At 36.1% G+C, this 12103-nt stretch overlaps 1 protein-coding gene across 1 annotated transcript in view; it reads right to left on the minus strand.

The window, feature by feature from the left end:
* Positions 1-431: 431 nt before the first annotated feature.
* TFAP2D (transcription factor AP-2 delta) overlaps positions 432-12103 on the minus strand; it is a 57081-nt gene continuing 45409 nt past the window's right edge. Inside the window, exon 8 of the mRNA XM_012760837.2 lies at positions 432-819. Coding sequence (XP_012616291.1) covers positions 600-819 — 220 coding nt within the window. The 3' untranslated portion in view covers positions 432-599. The remainder of the gene's footprint in view (positions 820-12103) is intronic.

Consider the following 12103-nt stretch of genomic DNA (forward strand, 5'->3'; position numbering starts at 1 on the left):
GTGAAGTGGGCTAGGGGTGACCAAATTTTAGAACAGCTGTCAATTCACAGGACAAAGACTTATAACTGCCCTTTTTTTCAGTTCCCCAAACATTTATTAATGGATTAATTTCCAGATTGATCTATCTACTGGAAAGAGGCACTGAGTTACAGGGAGTTAAGTCAAGAAAGACTGGAGCTGTAAGCACTGGTGGTGGATTTATGCTTTCTGATCCCTAACTATAGAGTTGGATAAGAAAGTGCATCAGTTAGATGTGAAAAAGCATGTGCTGCCTCTCCAAAGTCCAGAAGTGCTTAAAAACTGTGATGTATATAATCCAGAACAATAAATTACGTGCACAAAAGGAGTTTATCATAACATAAAATTAAAAAGTGACAATTTCATCACACCGTAACACTGCTGTTTTCCTTTTTTTTCTTTTTTTTTTTTTTTGGTTTTGTCCTTTTTTGTTTCATTTTTCATTTCCATTTTTTTTTTTTTATGGAGGGTTGGGGGAGGGTAGCGATTTGGTCCACTGAAGATTAGTCACCCTCAATGATATATATATTAGAAAAAATATCAGCAGCAAGACTCTCTGGAATAGATTCTGTTTGATGTAGCTAGTCTGTCTTTTCTGTTTTGCCCTCTTTCACGGCAGCCTCTGAAGTTTTCCGCAGGGGGGCTTTCTCCGAGTTGGCATGTCCTTGGCCAGAATCCGCTGCTCCGCCGTTTTTGTGAGTAGTGTGTTTTTCCAAGTAGTTCAGCATTTCACTGAGGACTGTTTGGAAAGTGCTTAGAGCTGCACATATTGCTGGAGTCCCAAAGCCATGAGTGATCAAACTAGAAATGAGAAGTGGTAGGAAAAAAAAAAGAGATGAATGATTTGCAGTAGGATATGCAACAGCAAATCTCTCCATTGAATCCAGAACATTCAATTAAACAGGTGTTTGTTGAACTCCTAAAATGGTGCTGGACATTGTTGAAGACACAGCAAAATTCAATATATTTACCTTGGCTATAAGAAATTTAGGACAAATTTAGAAAAAGACTTGTTATTGATAGACTTGATATGTACAAATTATTATCAAGTCTGAGTATTTAACACATGACTTGATTCTCCTGGATTAGGAAGTAGCTAGAATATATAACTTTCTATGTATGGGAATCATCTTGCTTTCAAGAATGGCATATGTGCTTGTAAGGACATAGATCAGCCATGAAGAAATCATAATTGGCTGAGCATGCCTGATGGCTAGCTGTTCCTCTAACTTAATTCTCCTTCTCTTCCATAATAACACACTTTTGCCTGGGCATATGGCCACCCAGCTGGAAACTACATTTCCAAGCTTCTCTTGCAGCTAGGTTTGGACGTGGGACTGACCTACACACAATAGAACACTGTGGGAAGTGATACATGTAATTTCTACTTGCTTAAAAGGAAACTGAGTGTCCTCTATTTCCTATCAAAATTGCTATGTGTTATGTAAATGAAGATAATCACATTAGTGGCAGGGACAGAGCAAGATAGAAGGAAACTCTTCACCTCTAGACTCCTAAATGAGAGAGAAATAAAAATTCTATTTTATGTAAGTCACTCTACATTTGGGTATCAGAAGCTAAATAACTAACTAATAATCATAGGTAATAAACAAATTTAAGGAGTGTTATAGCAACCTCAGCATAGGTAGCCCTTCCAACTATGACAAATGCCATCTCTGGTTGTAGAAATACATAACTGTAGAGTCACTCTTCTTGTTAACAGAACCTACCCAGACTGTTTATTTGTGTAAATTTTTCCAAAGTGACAGTTTGCTCCCTGTAACTTATGTCTTATAACAATATAGAAAAACAAGCTTACCACATATTATATCCATGTTATAATATGTATACAACACTGTATATTTAAAAAAATAAAGCTATTAGCTGTTTAGAAGTCCTAGGTTGTAATAGTAGTTATGACATTAGCAGTTTTAAAGTCATATAGTACCATCCTTCCTAATACGTTAACTACCTATAGTTACTTCTCTTAGGGTATATAATCTTTAACAACAAAAATAATGAGATTTTAAAACAATGCAAATAAGGGGGTTCAAGGCAGCCTACTGATATACCTCAGTGAAAGTAATAGTAGGATCTATCATATGAGGTTATTGTTTATATTAATCCATGCAAAGGGCTCAGAATAATGCCAAACCTACACTAAGTGCTGGATAAGTGATAGAGATTGTTGGTTGTGGTATATTCATGGTGAGGGTAATATTTTCTGCATGCTCCTTATTATATTCCACAGGTTGTTACCATCTTTTTTCTGGATATATTACAAAGCTTGCCCTATGCCACAGTCATGACCGACACACATTAAAAAGAACAAAATGATGTCAGTCTGGGATTACTTAGAAAACAAGAACGGACAATGCTTGAACAATTATGTGCACCCAAATTTGCAGTATAAGACACCATCATAGCTCAAGTACTGTATTCACATCTTTGCTGCAATGTCTTGCATTGCCAAGCAGGAAAACTGATTTCAGCTCCATTTCTACAATGAGATAACTAGAGGGGAATCCATATGATCTGGGATCTATCAGAGAACCTGAAAAATAATTGTGATTGCTGGAGTAGTAAAAGAATTAATCATGGTGTTGCCCACCAAAAGAACTGAGTGAAACCATCCATGAATGCCTAGATGGTTGGCCCTAGACACAAACTGCCTCTGCCTTTTTTCTTATGTTTTACTGCTATTTAGAACTCCTTGCACCATTAGATGAATTTTATTTTCCCTATATTGGCATGTCCTTTTTGTTGTGACTCACCTTTTCCTCTATAGCTTAGTATACAGTATTTAATTTCACTGGGGAAGATATTAAAGTTAATAGCCAATAGTTAAGTTTTGAATGTATGTCAGGTCCTGTTCTGAGTTCTTTACCTGTATCACCTCATATAATCCTAGCTAAAACAATAAGGAGTTTCTATTTTGCAGATGAAGAATTGAGGCTCAGAGAAGCCTGAAATAATTTGCCTGAATAATTGGATATTCTGCATTGTCTCTATGCTTATGTTCCTTTCGGACCTCCTTTACTTCTTTCCTTTGAGAATCACATTTCTCTTGGCAGTTTTAGCTCAGCTTATCTGACTTTGTTCTTGGGCAGCCTTGTAGGTCTGGGAGATAATGATTCTTCTTATTCACTTTCCTGTTGAAGAGGAGGGTTTTTTAAAAATCAAGCATAAAATGAGTAGTTCTATATAAAAGCTTTAAGCTTTACTTATCCATGTCAAGGAAAAGGTTGTCACCACAATAAAAGATTCCTCTTAAGCTGGTATCACTTCTTGACTGATGGGATTCTAGCTTCCAAAATATATATCTGATCATTAGCAGGTTGCATTGTCATCTTTGCCCTGGACTGAGACCAGGTGCACCATGTCCTCACATTGGTTCTGGCCTCAGGCACTTTGCGATGTGGGGGAAGTTATTTAGATGACAAAGGTCTGACAAGAACATCTGCTTGCGTTCTTTCCAACTCTAAGCTTTGCTTTAAAAATACTAATGTTTATGGTCCTTTTCTTAAAACCAAGGACATCGGCAGGGTGTGGTGGCTCACGCCTATAATCCTAGCACTCTGGGAGGATAGCTTGAGGTCAGGAATTTAAGACTAGTCTGAGCAAGAGCAAGACCCCATCTCTACTAAAAATAGAAAAAATTAGCTGAGCCTGGTGGCGCACGTCTGTACTCCCTGTTACTCCAGTGGCTGAGGCAGGAGGATCACTTGAGCCCAGAAGTTTGAGGTTGCAGTGAGCTATGATGCTGTCACTGCACTCTACCCTGGGCAATAGAGTGAGATTCTATGTCAATAAATAAATAAATAAATAAATACATATAAAACCAAAGACATGGACAGAGGTTATGGAAGTTGAAAACTCACTTAGTTCAACAGAGGAGTTTAAGATTGATTACGGAATTTTTAACTTAAAAAAAGTAGCTACCTGAAGTATCATCTTTCAACATGAAAAACATTATGCAAATTTTGTTAATTACCTTAACTTAACATTACCTGCACCTTAAAAAATGTGCAAGGCACACTGCACAGGATGATAATAAATACAAGGCATAGCCTAGCGTCTACAGAAAAATTAAAAAAAAAAGAAATAGTAGGGTTGACTTTCAATCCTAGATGGGAAATAAACTAAAGTCATCTGTAAGGTAACAAACTATAGTAAAATCTCCAAAATCTCTGGTAATGAAGATTATTTTTGCTTTTAGAAAATATTATCTCTCAGGTACAGATTTGCTTTTTAAATTATACTTGGCATTTGCATATACTGTCATTAGATTACTATGGGAGAACACTTCATATGCTGATACCACCAGGGTTAAATAGTAACTATGATGATTTGAAAAAGATTGTCAAAATATAGTTTGTCTATATTCAAATTATTCACTGAGAATAAATTCCTTTATCTTCTGTAGCAATTGCAGGAGAAAACTGGTATTATATTAGATATTTCATGTTCGTGACACATTGGTAAAATTTTTGCTGAACAGTGATTGTATAGGATTCAAATATTGGTTCAGATTTCTTAATGTTTCCCAACTCTCCTTCCTTCACCCTATATAATCATGTTTTCTATTGCCTTATTTTTGTAAAGCTTATTTCAGGCTTATTCTTCTTAATCTACAAACCTACGATAGTCATTCCTATTTATGCACCTTTGTGTGTCTTCCTTCTTTTCAGCCAATCTAAATTTCACTCAACCTTCAAAGCTTCTTAGAGGATACTGACGAAAAAGAGTTAGGTTCCTGGTCCCTTGCTTAAGATATTGAAAAAGATATGCTCCTTCCAAAGGATAGAAACCTGCCAAAGTGATGAGAGGACTTAAATAGAATTTCGGGAAGAAAGGAGTAATATTCCCTAAAAGAATGTAAAACTAGAGCCCACAGAGAACAATGGGAAGAAAACAGACAGGTGAGGCTAAGCTCCCGGTCAACAAAGTGAGGAGAGGAGTGGGAGCAATATTGGTGGTATCACAGCATTAGTGAGAAACAAAGTACACCAGATATTTACTACAAGTGGCAAATAAGATGTTATAAAAATCTCCAAAAATTCATGGTTTGGGTCTCCTATTATAAATTGGTAATCAAAGTTATGGTCTAATTTTGGAAAAAAAAGTACAGGAAGTGTTAAACAAAATCAAAACAAACTATAAACCAACAGCAGCAACAACAAAAATGTACAGGGCTGAAGATAAAGCATTTGACAAAATTTAACATCCTTTCATGATAAACGCTCTCACCAATTTAGGTATAGAAGAAATATACCTCAACAAAATAAATGCCATATATAACAAGCCTACAGCTAACATCATACTCAATGGTGAAAAGCTGAAAACTTTTCCTCTAAGATCAGGAACAGCACAAAGGTGCCCACACTGACTGCTTCTATTTAACATTGTATTGGAAGTCCTAGCCAGAGCAATTAGGCAAGAGAAAGAAATAAAAGTCATCTAAATCAGAAAAGAAGAAGTTTGAATGTCTCTGTTTGCAGACGACAGGATTTTATATATAGAAAATCCTAAAAGCTCCACTAAAAAATGTTAGAACTAATAAATGAATTCAGGAAGTTGCAAGATACAGACATCAATTGCATTTCTATGCACTACCAATGAACTATCTAAAAAAAAAAAGTTAAGAAAGTAATTCCATTTACAATAACATCAAAAAGAATAAAATACTTAGGAATAAATTTCACCAAGCAGGTGAGAGATCTGTATATCAAAAACTATAAGACATTGATAAAGGAAATTGAAGATGACACAAATATATGGAAAGATTTCCTGGTTGCTTGGTGAGTACAATGTGCATTACTTCAGTGATGTATACACTAAAGGCCCTGACTTCACCACAATACAATATATAAATGTAGCATAGTTTTACCTGTACCCTAAGAATATATACAAATTAAAAATAAACGGCAAAAAGAAAGATATACTGTGTTCATGGATTGGAAGAGTTAATATTTTTAAAATGTCAGTACTGCCCAAAGCAATCTATAGATCTAATGCAATCCCTATTATGTAGACATTTTAATAGAAATAGGAAAAAAATCCTAAAATTCATGCAGAGCTACAAAAGACCCTGAATACCAAACCAATCTTTAGAAAGAAGAATGAAGATGGAAGCATCATGCTTCCTGATTTCAAATTATATTATAAAGCTGTAGTAATTAAAACAGTATGCTACTGGCATAAAAACAGACACATAGACCAATGGAACAGAATGAGTCCAGAAATAAATCCATACATATATGGTTAGATAATCTTTGACAAGAACACAAAGAATACACAATAGGAAACGATGGTCTCTTCTATAAATAATTCTGGGAAAACTGGATATCCACATGCAAAAGAATGAAATTGGACCCTTATCTTATACCATACACAGAAATTAACTTAAAATGGATTAAAGATTTAAATGTAAGATTCAAAACTATAAAACTCCTAGGAAAAAAAATAGGAGGAATCTCTTTGACATTGGTCTTGGCAATGATTTTTTAAATATGACACCAAAAGCTCAGGCAACAAAACCAAAAATAGACAAATGGGATTATGTCAAACTAAAAGAGCTTCTGCACAGCAAAGGAAACAATCACAAAGTGAAACAGCAACCTATAGAATGAGAGAAAATATTAGTAAACCATATATCCTATATGGTATTAATATCCAAATTATACAAGGAATTCATAACAACTCACTATCAAAAAAACAAATAATCTGATTTAAAAAATGGGCAAAGAAACTGAATAGACATTTTTCTAAAAATAACATACAAATAGCCCAAAGATGTAGGAAAAGATGCTCAACATCACTAATCATCAGGGACATGCAAATTAAAACCATAATGAGACATCACCTCATACCTGTTAGGGTAGCTATTATCAAAAAGACAAGCAGTAAGTGCTGGTGACAATATAGAGAAAAGGGAACCTTTGTACACTGCTGGTGGGAATGCAAATTGGGATAGCCATTATAAGAAACAGTATGGAGGTTCCTCAAAAATTTAACATTATAACTATAACATAATCCAGAAATCTCACTTCTGGGTATATATCTAAAGGAAATTAAATCAATATCTCAAAGAGAGATATATATATACCCCATCTTCACTGCAATGTTATTCATAATAGCCAAGATGTAGAAACAAGTGTCTTATATAAGACACTTTATACGTAAAATGGAATATTATTCAGCCACGAGAAAGAAGGAAATCCTGCCATTTGTGACAACATAAATGAATCTGGAAAACATTATGCCAGGTGAATGTGAAGTGCTTTAATTAACTTGACCCTGGTAATCATTTCACAAGGTATATCAAACCATCACATGATATATATATATAATTTATATATATAAATATATACAATTTTTATTTGTCATTTTACCTTAATAAAGCTGGAAAAAAGTTAACAGGTCTGAGATGGGGAACTATTATCATCAACATATACTCCACCTGACATTATCTTCTGGCAGCATTTGGATATCAGCCACCTGCAGGGGGCATCAGCCTAGGGGAACAGGGGCAGGGATTCCAGTGTAGGGAATAATTGAGTTAACCAGAGGCTAAATGTTCTTTAGTTTCATTTGTGAGTCTTTGATGACTAGTAGGATTTAGTTTTAAAGTTTTACTCCCAGAATGAAGAAGAGGAACAATGCAGACAAAGACCCACTGCTTATGGAAAGAGTGTTGTGTTAGCATATGAAAGATTAAATAATAATAAGATACTTTGCTTTCTTCTTAAAGAGATTAATCTTTAAAACAGGAAATAGTATAATTAAAGAAGTTGGGACTTTTTAAGTCTAGAAAACTTCTATTTCTGGATAAAGAAAACATAGGCTCGTGTTTCAGAAACAATGAACTTGTTAGGTAATCTTTGAGAAATACAGAAGATAGAAAACAAAGTAGTAAAATTAAACAGAGAAACATGCCTTAATAGTTAAAGCAGGGGGGAAAAGGAGACAGACTCTAGAAACTCAGGGTTATTAAATTATTTTTAACTAGTCCTCTAACAAATTTCTGTGATAGGAAATTTTTAAAAATTGAGTTTATCAAGTTTAAATTTGCATACGGTAATATCTCCTCTTTTTAGGCGTATAGTTTTTTGAATTTTGACAAGCCTACACATTTGTATAACTACCAACATTTCTCAAAAAGCTTTCTTGTGCCCCTTTTCAGTCAATTCACTCTCCTCACTCCCAGCTCCTGGCAATCACTGTTCTCTAATTTCTGTCCCTATAATTTTTACCGTTCCTCAGAGTATCATATGAACTGAACCATAAAGTCTGTAGACTTCTGTGACTGGCTTCTTCCACTTAGTATACTAATTTTGAGACTCATCTCTGTTGTGGTATTTATCAATAGATCGTTTCTATTTATTGCTGGTAAGTATTCCACTGAATGTATTTATCAAAATTTGTTCATGTACAACGTTATTAGTTAGTATTTAAAAGTAGACATGATCAGTGAAATGTTGCATAGATTTAGGAAGGAGCACAATAAAAGAACTGCATTTTCCTCTAGAAAAGCATTATTAGAGTCGTAGCAATGTAATTTAGTGTAAGATTTTAGAAATGCATCTGACAAAAATCTCTTCAAATATTATATGATAGTGAGAGGGAAGTAAGCTAGAAGATAGTGGAGAAGACGAATTCACAGCTGGTTATGCAATGGCACCCAAACTGTGGATGTAAGGGCAGTTGGCAACCTTGAAGGATGTCTCTAGTGGAGTGCTGGAAGGCTCTCATTAATCCCACTCTGCTCAACATGTTAATTAACAATGTGATTGACGGAACCATGGATTTTTAACTTAATGGCTTGAATTAAAATAGAGAGGAAAATTCCTGCATTGCATAACAGAACCAAAGTTCTGAAATTCCTTAGTGTGGTAGACAGCTTAATTGGTGGGCCAAAATCAATGATATGAAATTTAGGGGAGATTAAGGAAAGCATGTCTACTCGGGTAAAAAGCAAATTAGTGTTGCAGTATACTAAGGGAGAGATCTGACTCAAGAGCAATTCATAGGGAAAAGGCTTACGAAAGCAGTAAGTCTAAACTGAACAAAGCAAGGGTCAAAATTTGAGGTTTGGATCATAGATAGTCAGGCTTAAAAGCTACATCTACCTTGCACTACATTGTCTTCATTTTCTTGCTCTGTAACTAGATTCCAGCTCATTGATTTCATTTTCCTATTACTAATTTCACACTGAGGAGCAGAAAGTCTCTGACAACTGACTGTGAGCAATGTGATCACCTGCTGAGAAATTCCAGACTGCTGTAGTTTATGGCTCCTGACATTAGGGAAAATGTAACCTGTATTTAACAGTCATCCTCCTACTTTTATTCATGGTTTTAAAAACTATTTTGCCAGACCTCCCTAATTAACATTCTCCAAAGCATCTTTCTGCAACATAAACCATCTCTTCAAAACGGCTCAGTTCAGGAAGGTGGTGACTGTTTGCTTGATTCAGAGGTAAAGTTTTACTTTTTGATTTTCCCCCTTAACAGGTTTCCTGTTAAGTGTTCACATTTCAGCTGTTGGAAGGACACCACAGGGTAGGGCAATTCTTCTAGGGAAATTGTGTGTGTGTGTGAGAGAGAGAGAGAGAGAGAAATTGAGAGAGAGACAGAGAGAGAGAGAGAAAGAGAAAAAGTGTGCATGCATGTCTGTGTGGACTTGCACTGTTTTTGCCTTTTCTTACAGTGATATACTTTTCTTGACCTTGACCTGCACAAGTTTTCCTGATGCAGCCTTTAGCTTTTTAAAGGGACATATATTGCACCAGTTAAAACTGTATACTCTATCAGTTGTTAAAAATGAAGTCATTGAGACTCAGAAATGAAACAGGAGAAGAGGGTAGAACAGAAGGTAGAAGAGACTCCTGTTAGGAAAGGAATAAATTTTAATTCTTTCTTCTTTTTCCCCGTGTAGTTTTGCTAATAGGATGGTAGCAAACAACCCATCTTTAACTCAGTGTCTATACCTATAAACTGCTTAACGTTAATAATTAGGACCCGTCAGAAAACTTGCACATAATAGAAATTTCACAAACTTCACACGTTATGATCCCTTTTAAGTGCATTTTCTTTAAGTGCGTTTCTTGCTGGTGGTCAAGGCCTTACTCATATTTGTCTTTAAAATCTCCAAAGATTCAGTGCTTACTTGGAACATAAGCTAATATAGGATTCTGAATGGAATGTATCAGAGGAATAAGAGCTATTTTACTTTCCTTAGTCTAAGTAAATATGGTTTACATTTCACCAGCTTTGTTGTATGCTACAAAGCTGCTTACACATTACTCTAATTGTCTTTCAAAAATGCTTTATCTTTACTTTAACTGATTTGTTTAAACAGATTTAAATTAAACCACAAGAAAGCAACTTTCTAAAACATAGCCTAGAGCAAGCTTCTATGGAATCTTCCTATGTTGGCAGGAGTTGTGCCTGGTATCTAGTACCTGTCTACCTTCTAAGGAAATACTGATTGAGTATGTATTGAAAAGAAAATGAAAGTTTCTTTAGTATTTGCTACTAAAGACTGGATCACTCAGTTGTGTCTGCCAACCATAGATGATTTTTTTCTAGGTACAAAAAGCTGCAAGTAGTAAATACTATTATGCTACAAACTAGATGATCAAAAATCAAGAGAAAGTAGTCTGCCATCATCATTTGAATAATTCAACTAATAGCTAATTTCATTTTGTAGAATTTCAACTTAGTACTCGAAAAAGTTTGGCAAGCAAACTTCTCTTTTGGTCTGCTTCTTTTGGTGTGTATGAAGGTTGAAATAGAGTTTGGGTTATTATTCCTATTATTTTTTTAGGTTTTATCATTCCAGTGGCCATGTGTTATCATGAATCTTTTAGATTCTAGAACTGCATAGAAATGCAATTTCTAGAATTGCATACAGACACTACTCAGTTCTGCTTTTAGGCCTCTGGGAAGCATGCAAATAAGATTTAAAGGAAGACAGATCTTCCTTTCCTTCCCTCGGGGTTATTCACCTACTGCAGGTTTAGGTCCAAATGTGGTTCAGGAGGCTCAGCCTGTACCCCCCACCACAGTGTTAGTTGTGGAGGCCCCAGAAAAGGGCCCTCTTCTGCTCATGAAAACAGCCAGTAGGGAAGGAGTCTGGGAACCAGATCCTGGAGAACAACACCACAGGGTTGCGGGTCTTCTCTGCCAAACTTTAGGCCACGGAGAGAGACCCTCACACTGGGCAAAGTAGATTGGGCTTATTCTCCAGAAATTGATGGCATCTATATTTTGCGGCCTGATTGATTAAGGAAACAGGAAAGGGGAAACTAGCTGATGGTCCCCCAAAGGCTTTTACAATTTAATTTAATTAAGGAGCATAATTAAGATATCTAGTTCTCTGGTGGTAGGACGCCATTGAAATGTCCTCATTAGCATGGCCTCGACAGCATTCCCAAATGTTCCAAGGTTTCTTCAGCTAATGGTTCTCAACCCTAGATGTATATAAGAAATCATCCAAGAAGCTTATTTCAAAAATACCAAGGTATAGGACTGACCCCAGAGATCCTGACTTAATTGGTTTGGGATGGGTCCAAAGTATCAGTATTTTTTAAACAGTCGTTATTCAGTGTAAATGCAACCAGGGAGTTAGACGTGTCTCCTTGAGGCCAAGAGATAATGCCTAACTCCCATGTCTGCTTTCCTCCAGGGGAAAACACTTCAGCATTTCTCCAAGAACGGCAGAACTTTAGTTCCATAGAATGTTAGTAGGTATTCTGAGATTTAAAAAGAGTTTCTGGGCTGGGCGTGGTGGCTCACGCTTGTAATCCTAGCACTCTGGGAGGCCGAGGCGGGCGGATTGCTCAAGGTCAGGAGTTCAAAACCAGCCTGAGCAAGACCCTGTCTCTACTATAAAAATAGAAAGAAATTAATTGGCCAACTAATATATATATATATATAATTAGCCGGGCATGGTGGCACGTGCCTGTAGTCCCAGCTACTTGGGAGGCTGAGGCAGTAGGATTGCTTGAGCCCAGGAGTTTGAGGTTGCTGTGAGCTAGGCTGACGCCACGGCACTCACTCTAGCCTGGGCAACAAGCGAG

This window comes from Microcebus murinus, chromosome 5, assembly GCF_040939455.1.
Source record: "Microcebus murinus isolate Inina chromosome 5, M.murinus_Inina_mat1.0, whole genome shotgun sequence".
In the NCBI taxonomy this organism is placed as follows: domain Eukaryota; kingdom Metazoa; phylum Chordata; class Mammalia; order Primates; family Cheirogaleidae; genus Microcebus; species Microcebus murinus.